General features: G+C 40.0%; 1 protein-coding gene across 2 annotated transcripts; it reads right to left on the reverse strand.

The window, feature by feature from the left end:
* Window positions 1-1,405: 1,405 nt before the first annotated feature.
* Window positions 1,406-14,380, reverse strand: rhot1b (ras homolog family member T1). Of its 2 annotated transcripts, XM_083971588.1 has the most exons (20): window positions 14,022-14,380; window positions 13,040-13,098; window positions 12,777-12,858; window positions 12,599-12,642; window positions 12,452-12,505; window positions 12,234-12,286; window positions 11,763-11,871; window positions 10,020-10,121; window positions 9,701-9,799; window positions 9,461-9,569; window positions 9,242-9,362; window positions 8,757-8,841; window positions 8,166-8,311; window positions 7,583-7,683; window positions 7,285-7,415; window positions 6,831-6,914; window positions 5,421-5,543; window positions 5,116-5,318; window positions 3,605-3,727; window positions 1,406-2,732 (listed from the first exon to the last, which is right to left on the reverse strand). In XM_083971588.1, exons 1-20 carry the CDS (start codon window positions 14,056-14,058, stop codon window positions 2,615-2,617), a joined length of 1,983 nt encoding a protein of 660 aa, XP_083827714.1. In that variant the 5' UTR covers window positions 14,059-14,380; the 3' UTR covers window positions 1,406-2,614. The 2 variants fall into 2 exon arrangements, with proteins under 2 accessions (XP_083827714.1, XP_083827713.1); XM_083971587.1 differs by lacking the exon at window positions 3,605-3,727.
* Between the last annotated feature and the right edge of the window lie 1,025 nt (window positions 14,381-15,405).

Consider the following 15,405-nt stretch of genomic DNA (forward strand, 5'->3'; position numbering starts at 1 on the left):
TGTTTTACCGGTGAAAGTCACTATAACGGCCACTCGTAACTTCCGACCGGTGAACTCGTACCAGATCGAACTGGTACGACTTCACGGTCGGAAAAATACGAGTTTCCTTGAACGCACCATAACAGTCCTCGTCCCTACGTCGCCACATTCACGGCGTCCCTTGGCTGCACACACAGCCCTTCATGCCGTTCTCTCTCCTCATTGGATAAAAACTGTAGGATACGATAAATGTTTTCTCCTCGGCTCAGAGCAGAGCAGAGTGACTGACAGACCCGTGTTTCAGACCAAACACTCTATGTAAGTGATTGCTGTCGGAAGATATAACTATTTAAGACTTATATTAACACAAATATATCACTTACTTCTGCTTTAACTTTATTTTGAATCTGGCAAAGTACAATTTGTGGCATCAATCCATTCTTAGCCACCAAAAACCCACAGCATTAAAGTAATTAAGAGATGATTTAGTTAAGTTCATTAATCATGATTTCCATTATGTACCTAATGAAAAAGTTTCCATTTAAGAGGGGCCCGTTTGGTGAATAGCAAAATGGGTTTAGTGGATGATACTCTCTTGTTCATATCTTTGTAGTGTGCTGAAAGGACAATGCAATAGTCATCAATAGTGTCTGGTCTGGTCGACTATATATGTCTGTCTGTGTTCTTCAAATGCATAATTTCCTGTATACTGAGAAGACTCACCTCACTCAATGTCCCTGTCACTTCAACCTGAGCTCTCCCTGGTCCATATACTCCCTTCAGACTGGCTCATTATGAAAACTGGCGAACTCATCTATACACATGAAGAGGCGAGTCAGTTTCACATGCATACTGAACATGGACACAACTTGTTATTTTAAACAATACTGCCCTCTTGTGTCTTAGTAAATACACTTCTCATATCCATCCATCCATCATCTGTACTGCTCATCTGTGAAGGGCTGTGGGGAGCTGGAGCCAATTCCTACTCTCATATAGGGAAAGGCAAGGTACATCCTGGACAGGTCACCAGTCTACCATGGAGCTGTCACACAAAGACAAATGACATTCACACACTGACATTCACACCTACAGGAAATGTATTGTCACCAATCAACCTAATGTGGATCTCTGTACTGTGGGAGGAAGCTGGGGAACCTGGAGAAACCCACACAAGCACAGGGAGAACACGACAAGTCCACCAAGCATCAATCCCAGGACCTTCTTGCTGTGAGGCAACAGTGTCATTCACTGTACTGCCATGCTGCATCTTGCTCATTAAAAGGCATCTGACCATCACCCACAAAGCCGTCTGTGGGTTAGTGCTATTCAGAGATACACACACACAAAAAAAGAAAATTTCCTCAAGTCATGACAGAATATTTAAATCTCTTGGTAAAAAGAATAAATTTCATTAGCCCAGATGTAATAGACATAATTATTTATTGTAAACTTTTGGAAAGGCAGGACTGAGTGAACACATCAAACTGAACCTTGTGGCAAGCAGTTGCAGTTATATGGAAATTAACATTATTGCATGTTCTGTGACCAGAAGAGCTGACAGGGAATCAAAACAAGGATCAAATGATCGTCAAACTTCACTATGACTCAACTATCCTCAGTTCAGCACTCTCAACAACAACCCTGGATTATTCAGAGCTAGCAAACAATAAAGAGAAGTTGGCTTTTTTATTGTAAAGGAAATCCTAAAATACTGGAATGTAGTTGGAAATTCTGAAGCATGCAAACACAAAATGTACAGGATGGTCTGTACACCATAGATTTTGTTGCGGACGCACACGCGCACGCACACACACACACACACACACACGTAAAGACGAAGAGAGAGGATGGATAGCCTTAATTCCACACATTCACATACACCGATGAAACACTAACATGCTCAGATGTACAAACATAAAAAAAGAAGAAAAAAAAAAACTTGCATCCAAGCGTTTGGCCATGAAAGACAAACCAATGTTTTGTCAATTTGAGTAATCAATGCTAATGTTTGTGCAAGTTCATGACCTGGCTACTAGTGTGAGTCAGACATGGCTCTTCTGGACAAACAATTGTACTGTCTACTATGTTATATACATTATTTACACATTGTTCAGTCTAATGAAAGCATCAGTTCTTCTGCATATCTCACACACTGCAGTCCCTATTACAAGTGACACCAAGGTTTTCATTATTTCAATCAGCAAGCAACCAAAAAATAGCTATATTTGTGACTCACTCATATGTATCTCACTACAGCTCACCAGCAGTTTACCATACTTTTTATATAAATATAAATATATTACTTTACTTTGCAAATACTTGCAGACAGACAGATTAACCAAATTAGCAATTTTGGTATAAAATTAAATATTTTTCTCTTCTTCTTCCCCAAGAAGAGAAAATTACAGTGGAATGAAAATGCAAAAAAAGATGTTTGCTAAAGTAAATTAGCACATATTTTCTTCCCCGAAAAACAAAATACATTTTTCTCTATTAAACTACAAAACCATGACTGATTTTCCAGAATGTTTTTATTTATTTAATGTGAATGGGAAAACCTAATGTTATGACTGATCAAAATAGCCTTATATGTACCATGGGTAAAAGGAGGTTGGACCAAAATGCCCAATGATCACCGTGGTTTGAGCAGCACTCTGTACATGGTGAAGCCCAGCACTGCGAACACTGTGGCCCCGACACTCGCTCTGAGCCAGAAGGTTGAGCTGGCCAGGTCTGCTTGGCTGACATGTCTGTTAAACAGAGAGGGCGAAGACAGATAAATACACAGACATAGTGAAGGGAAGGATGGTAATCAATAAAGAGATAAGGTTGAAAATAGAGATGACAAAGAAAAGTATGAAAATAACCTAGTTAGACAGATTTTCTACCTCATAAATGACTAAACGGAGCAGCACTGACTCTGCACAATCTACTGCATCATCTACAACTATTTCTCTTAACTAAAAACTATCCAGTTTGAAACAAAGGTGATGAAGTCCCAGGAGCAAGAAGTGTTGCTAAAAAAGATGAGGTGAAAACACATTAAACATGAGGGAAATAAGGATGACGTGACTACAGAACAGTGATATAGTTTCTAAATATGGAGATGCTGAAACAAAAGCGAATCAAATAGATGAGAGACGTGCAGGATTATAGAAATGACACGAGACAACAAGACTACTTATGAGCTATGACAGCTCTGTTAGATGAGACGGCTGAGGAACAGTGACATGAGCAATAGAGACAACAAGAGGTAAGTTGACACCAACCCAATGACAATGGGATTTAAATCAAAATCAGTCAGAGCTTGCAAGCAACGTCAAGATTAAGAAAGGTGAATAAGGAAGATGCAGAAACCAGAAAGGATCGTTGAAGGAAAAGGACAAAAATCAAAGGACTCAAAGGAAATGTGCCAGGAAAAAGATGTTCTAATGAGAGAGAAGTACAAAAAATGCATGTTTCAAAAAAGCATTATAAAATGAGATTAAGCAAATCTGTTGGAAGGTGGTGTCAACAAGAGAGTAAAATAGAAAAAAGAAAAAATAACTGATAAAAAGCAGTATGCTGTGATGATGGTAAGATGTCATAGAAATAAAAAGACTTTGTAAGAAGTAAAGAGGACCTTCTAAGTACGACAGCGTAGAGTTTGGCCCTGACCGTCTGCAGCAGCTCAGAGTTGAGGAAGTTCTGACACAAGCAGAAGGTGCACCGGTTACAAGTGCACATGCAGCGCAGCCGGGCATGGCTGAGGAGAGATTTGGGGAGAACACACCCACACAAAAAACACACACGCAGTGGGTTTAGAAACATACCCCAACATATAGGACACATGCAAAACACACACAGGGAAGAGAAAAACAGAGAAAAAGAGTTGAAAGGTGCCTCCACCATTACAAGAGTCCAATGTGGCTCATCACATCAGAGCCAGGTCCGTAAAGAGAAGCTGGAATTTTTCCACTGTGGGATATTGAGGCAAATGAGGAAATTCAATACACTAATCAATGAAGAGAAAGTGGATGAGAAAATATGTCTTTGTTATGTGGATGAAAAACCTTTTAAATACAATTTATGTTCTGTGTACCCAAAAGAGACAATGTAGTTACTGCATCAATGTGGCAAAAGTAAATTCAATAAACTGGGCTTGAGTTCAAAGTCTGCTATGATGTAATAATGTAACTGTTTAACTGTGTGATATGCAGACAGGTTATCTGTACTGACAACTTGACTGCAAGAGTGTGAGCCTCAGGGAGACATCAACATTAGCACTCCCCAGGGAGGCCCATTTACCTACAATGCAAAACACTGTGGCATCAGACGGAAAGTAACACATCCAAAGGGCAGTGAAGTGTATTAATGCATGTAGACTGGAGAACACGATGTCAGATACCGAGACGTGCAAAGAGTAGGAACGATCCCTGTGGGGAGCAAGGTTATACTGAGCAAGGAAAGGAAGATACACAGAGTGTGGATTTGTAACTGTAAACTATGCTCAGATGAATCCACTTGACCTGCTTCAGACAGATCATTTCAATCAGATATTTAAAGCTGTGATCAAAGCTAGCTGAGGATTTACAAAACTATTACTACTACTAGTACCAGCTACATAAGCAAACGTATAATACAGACCTTGTGTCAGAGGAAAAAGTCTCTAGTTTGTAGCAACAGTTAGCAAATTGTATTTCACTTTTACATGCACATGCTATTGGAAAAGAAGTAAACAATCTTCTCCTGGTGGGTGACAGCTTGTATTAACCATTGTGTCGCAACAGCAGTTACCCATTAGCTTGTAGATTTTCACCTTGTAAAAGTGATGACAACTTGATAACTTGCTAAGTTCTGTTATGATTTTGAAACATTTCAAATGAGAAAGTTGATAATAAAATAAATAAAAACATTTGCAATCATATGCTCTATCATTTTAACGGCACCAAAATCTGGATAAATAACATGAGACTTAAATTAAATTAAATTGCAGTTGTAGTAACCCTAACCATTGCTTGTGAACAAGAGTTGGGTGGAATTGATATAAACTTCAGCTATAAATACACATACATAAATTTAAATGATTTACTGATTGCAAAAAAAAAGAAAATCATGCAGGTTCAGAGACTGGTGTAGTGTCTGTATACGTACGGGTACATGGCCATGGTGGTAAGTTTGGTGTAGATGTCTCTGTTTGGTGCTGCTGCTGTGCTACAGGTGAAGGACTGGGGAGGCGGCATCCTGTGCCTCCTGCAGAACTCCAGAGGACTGCAGCCGTACATCTGTTTGATCTCTGGCAGGTCTGACTTCGCTGCTATCATCATGCAGGGTGTCTTGCTGTCCATGAAGTATTGCTGAGGGAGGACCACAGGTTGATCAACGGTGATGTTTACATTATCGATTGAGTAAATATTTGTGTTTCAACAAAAGGCAAGCGAGTGAATACGTAGTCTTACCTTGAAGACTTTGGCGCAGTATTCGAAGGAGTAAGGGTTGCTCACATCATAGATCAGACAGACAATGTCACAGGCCATATCAGCGTCAGACAGGAAGTCAAAGTCAGGGAAGACTTCATGAAGCTGGACAGGAGAGGAGAGTTTGTCTTACAATCTACAGGGAACTTAAATAAAACAGTCTGTGCTGCACTATGTGGAGAGTTTCTGTGTGTGTTGGGCTTGGATATAGTCTCGCCAAAATATTGCCATGAATGACTATTATATTTTTAATATCACAGTAATGAAGGTATACATGATCAGCAGTTTTTCCATGTGCAGGCACAATGTAAGGAAGTAAAGCAGTGCAATGAGAGTCAAACTTGCCAGCGGTGCAGAATGACAGAAGAAAAAAAATGAATGAAAAAAGATTTATATGAGAAAGAATGCATGAGGTGGGAAATATTGTCTATAGTATATGGCAGATTCCATATCACTTAATACTGGCGCAGGCCTACTGCGTGTGAAACTTCAGATCAGCCAATGGCAACATAGATAGTGTGCAGCTGACCTGAGTAAACTAACACCATTTATATGACTAGTAGGCTAATGTCCATTATTGTGAGTTAACTGCTAAATGTGAAGATGAGCTAAAAGTAGGGGATACTGCAGAGCTGATATGTTTGGCATCATACCTGCACCTAAACACTCATGCAAAACCAGCTTTATTCAATTTCTGGGTATTACAATATTACATGCAAACACTACTGTGTTTGCACTTTTGCAAGCAAGCAATGCTGAGGCCTTTGTCGAGTAAGTACAAACGCTTGCTTGACAAAAGCACTAGATGAGCATGATAAGCAGCTTATATATACAGCCAGATAAGTACAGTCAGGCAGCCTTGGACTGGGCTGCCCTCAGTGGTTCATAGTTGACAACCTCAAACACATTTATGGTGGTACATATAGAATAGAATTAGTATTACTTTTGTATTGGATTTGAATAATGTACTGGTCTGACAATGCAAACGCCCAATACAAGAAAAGCCAGAGCAGACTGTCTACTGAGGGCACTCAGGTCTTTTGGAGTGCAGAGGTCACTACTGAGGACCTTGTTTGACCCTCTGATGGCATCAGCCCCTTGTCTGTTAGACTTTATAAACAACAATGCTCACACCTCTCATTTGAAATATCAGTGTATACTAAACTCTGCAATATCATAATTTGTTTATTTCACTTATTTTGTATGTATTTTTTGTTAATTACATGTTCAACAAATGCAATTTATTTTTATTTTGTGAATTTCGTTTGTACGATAACTGCTTGTTTGCCAGTTGTTTTAGCACTAGAAGAGTTTTCTCTCGACACAACTCATGATTGCAAAAATTACCGGTGAGTCAAATGTAATTGAAAATTTCAGGTATGCGATACTCACAAGAAGGTATTTCTCCTGACCGTAAACATATGTTGTGCTGATGGCATAGTAGGATCTGTGTTCTTCTTTAATTGTCTTTTGGAGCTGAGGGGAAGAGAAAAAGGGTCATAGGAGTTGGATGACAATGTGAGTGAAACTATGGTTCAAAACTATGGGGTGGGGAAAGGTCAAAATGACTATATTACTGTAACACAATCCCATATTTGCAAGAAAGGCCAATGGGTTTTGTAGTATACAGTTTATTCTGTGACTAAACTAAAAAACTAAACACAAAAAATTTGTCCTGTAATATTTAGTGGTACATTACTAATCAATCAAAAACATTTCCTTCTTGTCTTTTTGATTTTTTCTTTTTGAAGGGTAATGGAAGAGGAAACACTTGGAAATAGTGCAATATATTCAATGGCAAAATATGCATTAAAATGTTCACTACTGGATCTTGTGTTTGTTTTACCATGAGGTTTCTACCCAGGAACGCTTGGAGGAAACCACTTTTGCCGCTGCCAATGTCTCCAAAGACATTACAGCGGAAGACACTACGCTGGGTCTGCTTCTTCTGCAGGTCAATCTTCTTATCTCTGGTCACTGCAGGGGGCAAACCACACACAGACATCAGAGGATCAGTGAACACTGCTGCTGTATACAGCACACGCCTGCAGTCAGTCATCAACAACAGTGTTGATGTGATGACCGAGTACATGACTGTTACATGAGTAAACAAGTTCAATGGTGTGCAAAGCATGTTACAATACCTGTGATTCCTGATGCGTGGGACTCCTGCTCAGCAATTATTGAGTAACCAAGGTAACCCAAGTACTCCAGGCATCGTTGGACGTCAAGATATGTAGTTAGCCTGAACAAGAGTGAGTTGAAGGATAAAGTTGAAGAAAAATTAAAAAAGGATGACCTATGAAATAGAGCAACCATCTTTTTATAAACTACTATGAGATATCGCCAAAGTCTGAATCGATGTCCTCCGCCACGGTCTAATTAGTGCTTTCAGAGTTTCATAATATTTTTAAATATTTTACCGTTTCAAATGACTAAAAGCTCATTCCATTGTTTTGCTGTGAGCAGCTAAATTTATTTCCTCAACCTCTCTTTGCTCACACACACAAATAAATTCAGAAACAAAACACAAACCTATTTATTTGAATTTAAAGCCGGGATGTGATATCCATTCACAACAAGCAGTCACTTCAGACACATTGTAATGCCAGGTGTGTGAACAGACGTATAGAGCTGTCTGCCTGTGATCGGATCACCCGAGACACTTGTTGATGCCAGGTCCGAGCAGGGCCATAATGGCTTTAAATTAATTAAACGCCTACTTACGTCCACTGGGAGAGATATCCCTGGTAGGTGATCCAGCCTTGGTCATTAGTGCAAACTGTGTTATTGACATCTGGACCCCAGGGCATGTAGGGGAAAACATCGAAAAGATCCTTCAGCTCCTCTGGTGACAAGGCACAGTCACGGTCCTGATAAGAGACAAAGACTGACATTCAGGAAGTCGATCTATGCCAAAATACGGACTGGCAGGAAAAAGGCAGGAATTATCTCGAGTGGGATTTTAGAGGTGAATGTAAAATGAATGAACTGCACGCCCAGTAGATCACATCGCACAGATTATCAACCACTAGACAAACATTATGAAACAAAGCTCACACCCATACTAAACAGAGAGCAGATCTTGGCACAAGCAGCCACTTTCACTCTTCGACTTTCATTTGAACCTCGCAGGTAATGCTCCTGTCAATCCCTTCTCAGTGGCAAGAAGTTAATTCACGCCTCAGCAGATGGTCGGTGTTGGCTGTGGGAGTGTATTTTGGTTTTACACTGTGCTGCGTACTGAGCAGCTTCCTCTAAGTGCTTCTCTAGGGCAGAGGCTAATGTAAATAAAGAACCAGGTCTACGGGATTGTACCTTGTCATGTTTGTCAAAGACGCTCTGGAGGAAGAGGTAGGCATTGTGGTTGAGCTCTGTGGTGCAGTCTGGAGGAATTTTCAATCTAGGGAGAGTCAGATGAAAGTTCACAAAGTTCACAAACACAAGAACCACTGTTTGTTTTTTAAAAGGATAACTGTTATAATGGAATTAAGTCGGGGTCCCTCAGACATGTTAGCAGGTTCGGTGACAATGTGCATATTAATTCTACTCAATTTAAATCATCCTTCCTTGCTAAACTATAGTGTAATGCCAATTAGTATATGAATGAAACACTAACAATTTAAGTACAATGAGCAGAAACGAAAAGAAAACCACAATGTTACCCTAAGAAAATTAAGAATAGTGTGCACAAATGCATGGGGAGCCCGACACTGCATAGACAAAGAGAAATAATTTGATTAATCACGAAAGGGGATAAAAAGATGCTATAGTCATTTAAAAAAATTAATTCTGGGACTCACGGTGGGAAGAGGTAGTCCTGATTTAACTCCAGGTCATCATCGTATCCAAATCTCCTCAGCACTGTCCAGGTTGTCTCATGGCGACCTCGCTGAATAAACAGGGTGTGGAGGAACAGGAAACCTGTGGGGTTACAGAAAACAGTCGGATATAATGTGACTGCAGTTCTGTTAGTTTATGTTTTAGAAAATAAAAAAAGAGATAAATCCACCTATTCTTACCTTTCAGAGTGAGTCCATTATCACTTACTCCATCATTCAAATTCTTCCTCACCACGTTTTTAACATCCTCTAATGCCTGAGGCTCTAATGGCGTATTGAAGCATGTCCGCTATGGGCAGCCAGATAAAAACATCAATGTGAGTCAAAACTTATGAGTGCAGGAATGGACTCAACCGTGTTATTGTTCACTTTATAGTTACTGTTAAAGTTGTCAACTATGCTACTGATCAGTTTACTTACCTGGAAGAAGTTGAGTTCGTTATCATTGAGAATCCCGTCATTGTCTAGGTCTGACACTTTGAAGATTCGAGTGAGAGCTTTCACACACAGAGGCTTCATCTGGAAAATCAAACGGAAAATCAAAAATTACTTCAACAAAAATATTTCATACGTATCATTTTGTTAAATTTCTGTGTACAGTATAAGTACATCATTCAGATAGTATGCTATTTAGTTCTGTCAAATGTGGCTTCATATCGGTTTTCAATGCAAGCCTTGATGTAAAACAAGCACAGAAGCAGAGCGGTGCTGAATTTGCTCAGGTGATTCTTGCTCTTACGTCTTTTTTCTCAGGACAGTAGAGGGGACCAGTGGGGTGCAGAACTGCTTTTTGGGCATAATAGAAGAGCTCTGAGATGTTCTTCAGATTCTTTGCTGAACACTAGACACAAGAAAAAGAAAAAAGGGAGTTGGTTATAAATGCAAGCTCAAAGGAGGTTAAATCGAAAGCAACTGGACTTAGTTATTTGTCTAGGAAGACGTTTCACCTCTCATCCAAGAGGCTTCATCAGTTCATGTACGCAGCTGACCAGGCTGGTCAGCTGCGTACATGAACTGATGAAGCCTCTTGGATGAGAGGTGAAACGTCTTCCTAGACAAATAACTAAGTCCAGTTGCTTTCGATTTAACCTCCTTTGAGATACTATGACCTGGACAAATGAGAATATGCACCGGCTTATAAATGCAAGGATTTTCAATGCTGCACTGCAGTGCTGGAAACTAACTGGATATAGCCTTGGAAAAAAAAAAAAAAACTTGCCAAGTGCAACCATGTGTGCACAAGAACTGTGTGGTCCTGTTTGATATATATCAGCAGTGACAACGTAGTTCTAAAGGTGCGCCCTGACAGGGGCATTACCTAGCTATCTTTATGTGTGTGGGTCTTGTACTGCATAGTGTGTGTGTGTGTGTGTGTGTGTGTGTGTGTGTGTGTGTGTGTGTGTGTGTGTAAGCTAAGTAAGGACCAGACAGGGTATTAACACACAGGATCTGTCTGCGCGACACGCCTGGTCTAATTAACCAGTCTGAAATAAAAACACAGGCGACTCCCTGTTTGAAGATAGTAGTCAGTGTTAAAGAGGTACACAGGGTGAGGTCAACGGACAGTGAACGCGGCACAAACATGATCATAACAGAAGAATTGTCACACACTACTGGGTCATCTTACATGGACACGTCACATACAGCATTCATCATGATGTGGGCTTGAGTTAAGCTCCTGACCAGCATCAAGTATCAAATCCTCTTGTACTGCTGGCCCCTACTCTCACTTGGGTTACTGGATACAAGCTCAAAACTGAAAACATTATCTAAGCTGCTGCCGAGTTCTCCTGATTGACAGTCCCCACACAGTTCAAAATCACACAGCTGATGATGAGTGACAAATTGACACAGTGCATGCGACAAACACATGTTCAGTTTGGTTGCTAGTGCGAATAATAAACAAACACATACAGTGACAAGCAAAGGATGTTAAAGGCTTTACTATATGCAAAATAAGATGGGTTATCGCACCATATTGCATATAGTAAAACATGGTAATCATAATCATATTCACTGTCATTATGTAGACATTGATTTTATTGTATATTGTATTTACGATGATATTTGAAAGTTTTCTACTTTAACTTCAGTTCAGTGGACAAATAAAACTTATTCGAACACCACAGATAAAATTCACAAGTGCTAAGACTAACCTAAAAAACAAAACTGTTCCTCTTGGCACCTACTAAGTTCAGTTTCCCCCTGATAGTTAATGCTGAACTGCTGTTTAGTTTATTCCCCTCTTTATGTTTTGTTTATGAGTTGGTGGCAGCAGCAGGTATTCATTTCTGCTTTGTGTTTATCTGTTGTCTGGATCAAAAGCATTGCTGTTGTACGAAGGGTTATAACATCAATTGGGCAAATTAAGACTATAAGACTACATTTGATGATAATGCTTTGTTCCACTCACACAATTTCAATTTCTTTATTGTTTTACTACTGAAACACAGCTGCAACAGTAAACAGATTGGTCTCTCACCTCAACACAAGTCTCTATCTCACTGTATTGGTTCATTATGGGTAGTATGGTCTCCATGCTGCTGTGCTCCACCAGGTCCGACTTGTTGCCCACCAGGATCAGAGGAACCCTGGACACATCACCCCGGCATTGCATGAATACCAAAGTCACATCACAACAATTTAAAGGATAGTGGCTGTAAAATCGATAGTACTTCTCACTACTTCTTTGTATCTTTTCAATATTCTTCCCTCCCGTAACAGCAGTGAGTCATATCACAGTGAGGCTGAATGCGCTCATGTGAGCTGCAGCACTCACACTGCCGTTTGCTACAGTGAAACAATTGTGAGACATTTTCCACCCTGTGACTAATAGATCATCACTTCAAGCACTGGTAGAAAATTTCTGCTACACATAACACTCTTTTGTATTCTACAGTCCATACCTGACATGACAAACAACACTCTGGACTATTCTTATACAAGTACACACCTGCTGTCCTTGTCCGTGTTCTCGGTAATGAGAGGGATCCAGTGGCTGGTGACCTACCCAGATGAAAACAAAGATAGAAACGATTAACACACACAAATATCTTTGTTTTTGAGAGACAACACGCTAATTTATGAGTCACACAGTCTCATGTTTTAAGGTGGGGTGTTTAACTGTAATGCAAACTAATTATGGAAATGCTGGCAGCAGAGGTGCCTCACCTTTTCTATGGACTTCTTGTTGTTGACAGAGTAGACAATGCAAATTACATTTGCCTATAAAAGAGACCCACACAAATGTCCATTAGTTCCATCAGAGCTCAGCACTTCTCTCTAAGTGTAACTGAAATGTATAGTGCTCTGACTAACCTTGGAGATTTCCTGAAACAGCTGCTCATCTGTCTGCTCTGCCTCTGTTGGAGGAAGACAAATGTACTACAGTTAAAACCTTAAAACTACGCTTACTCTTAGCCAGGCAACACATGTATACTTGTGATGGAAATATTTGGAGAATAAAAAGATTTAAACAGTCATGGCCTTCAGGTACCTGAGTAGTCCACAATGTGTGTGGGAACTCTCTCTGGCGTGACATCTGCAGGTATGGTGATTTCCTCAGCTCGGTACGGCACCTGGTGCAGACACAAGTGACACATTTAGTTATTGTTGACATATGTTTTACAACCGGCTAAATAGCTTCAATAACCCAGTTAAATCTGTGCCATTAAAGACTACAAAGCCAGATATTCCCCTCCAGGTGGAGAGGCATCATTCAGGTTACCAATATCTATAAAATACATTCTCCATACATACCACATCTGGAAACTCCTCGCTGACCAGAGACATGATGAGAGACGTCTTCCCCACCTTGGCTGTTGAGAGATGGAGAGATATGAGGTTTTTGTTTTGTTTTGATTGTGAAAAAAAAAATCATCTTTAGCCTACATGCTATTCAGGCCATGAGAATCAAATCAAAAGGTTCTGCGTGTGAACCACAGGTCCCACACTGGCTCTAGTTGCCCAAAGGATTTTTATTATTAAACAAGAGACCTGTGAAAATGTTCAATCAACTAATGTCCGTGAAGGTTCTCAGTCATCCAGGTTATCTTATTCTTGTGGAGTTGTAGTAAAAAAGCAACTGGAAGAGTTTAAGTCCAGTTGCTTTTTTACTACAACTCCACAAGAATCAATCAACTAATCTGTTAATAATACAGGGCTTAGAAGAGTAAGGGTGAAACAACCTAGTTTCCCAAAATAACTGAGCTCACTGTAGTTGAGTGCCAAGAAGTAGCATGAAAAAGAAAAGGAGTAGTAACTATGGACAAACATATTGACTTAACCTGTTTGGGGGATACTTCCTTCAATTCAATGATATTCCAATTTTAAAAAAAAAGGAGGATGTCACTTGGCATCTTTAAAGATATTTAAATAGAGATTTATATTAAAATAGCATCCATTTCATAAGCTTTGCTACAGGTAACTTAAGGGCATCTCTGCAGTGATTTCAAAGGTTGTCCTCAATGGCATCAGTGAGATAAGGTAATGCAAAATGTAATAAGAGAAGGCAACCGTTGTATTTTATGAGCTACTTGTTTTTCATTATTGATAGAAGATTCAGGATGAGCTGAAATGACCAGACACATAACCATCACCATGAGACTCTGGTTGTCAGCATCACATGCCCAACTGGTAGCATCCAAGCAACGTCAGGTGAGCAGCACTAACGTCTGACCCCCGTGCGCAGCCTAATATAACCTGTCCAGTAACTTACAATATAAACGACGTATTTACTTACGCTCCCCGACTAATAATATCCTCACGTCCTTGCGCATCCTCTCCGGCGTCGACAACCAACTCCGCAAACCGGTTAGTGTGAAACATTTATGCTCCTCTCTGGATGAAGGGTACAGCCAGACAGCTCTGCTCGGCCTGGCTCGCTTGCTAACGGCTACGTCCGCATTTCGCTCCGGTTCGTACTGGTTCAGAAGAGACGGTGAACAGTCGTGGCAGGTTTGTACAACCAGTTAGATAACACCAAGGTTGTTTTCTTTCCCCCACTACTAAATGCTACCTTCCTGACACAGTGCTATGCTGCTGCTGGCGCTACTGCTGCTGTGTCGAGCCAGCTAACCTACACACTAACTTGGCTGTTGCAGTCGGTCGCTAGCAGCGTGTTTCCACCACGCCCCTCCGGATTCAGCTGACTCTGAGGCTGAGCAAAGATCGTAAAGTGTTGAAAGAAAACTTTCAAGTCACCCACTTTCTTATCCTTGTAGTTCCCACCTCGACAGTCAACCATATACTCCGCTATAGGTACACATTGTAACTTAGAAAACAGACCGAAATAAAAAAAATTTTTTTAGACTTCCTAATTTCCTTTCTGCTTGCAAGCGCGATTACATTTTTTTTACTGTGGTACCAGGGGAATGGTGTGGAGTGAGAGGTCTTAATTTTTTATCCCCTCAGTTTAGCAGCGCCTGTCAACATGCGCCATCTAGTGGACAGAAGACCAACAGCAGCAAGAGGTCTTAGCTACAAGAGGCTTATCAAAATTTGAATCAGACATTCAGTGGAATAGTCTCAATTATATTGTAACATACAAGTTGATGTTAAGTCAAAGTTAAAGGTCACTCAAACACTCTACTACCACATATAGCCTACTACTGCTGCTACTAATTAGGCAATCTGGTCACTTCTGCAGAAATACATTTGGAAATCAATCATATTTGGTAAATCTGACCAGTTTTTATCACCAGAGCTAAGGTGCTCTGGTAATCCAATTTTACCATGTTTTTCTGCATTGTGCATGTATTAGTCACAAATTGTATTAGGCTACTCACCCGGTCAGATTTATAATCCATCCTGATGTATCATGCTAGTCTGCCCATGATAATTAATGCATCTGTCATAGATGCACCTCTATCATGACTTCTACTGATGTAATTCTATAAAAAACTGTAGGCCTATCTGTGCTCTTGAAAAGAATGAAGGAATCAGGTGTGGTTAAAATTTATTCAACATTCAAAAAGCTTTTTGTTTCAAATATACACAGCTAAAATACAAGCGTGTGACAAACAGTTGTCTAATCTTTTTTTTTCTTTTCTTTTTTAAAGTGCAAATTGAGTTAGAAAACACAAAATTACAACAAAAGTGAGCAAATTATATAATGAGTCCTTCTT

This window comes from Trachurus trachurus (genome assembly GCF_905171665.1).
Source record: "Trachurus trachurus genome assembly, chromosome: 1".
Taxonomy (NCBI): Eukaryota; Metazoa; Chordata; class Actinopteri; order Carangiformes; family Carangidae; genus Trachurus; species Trachurus trachurus.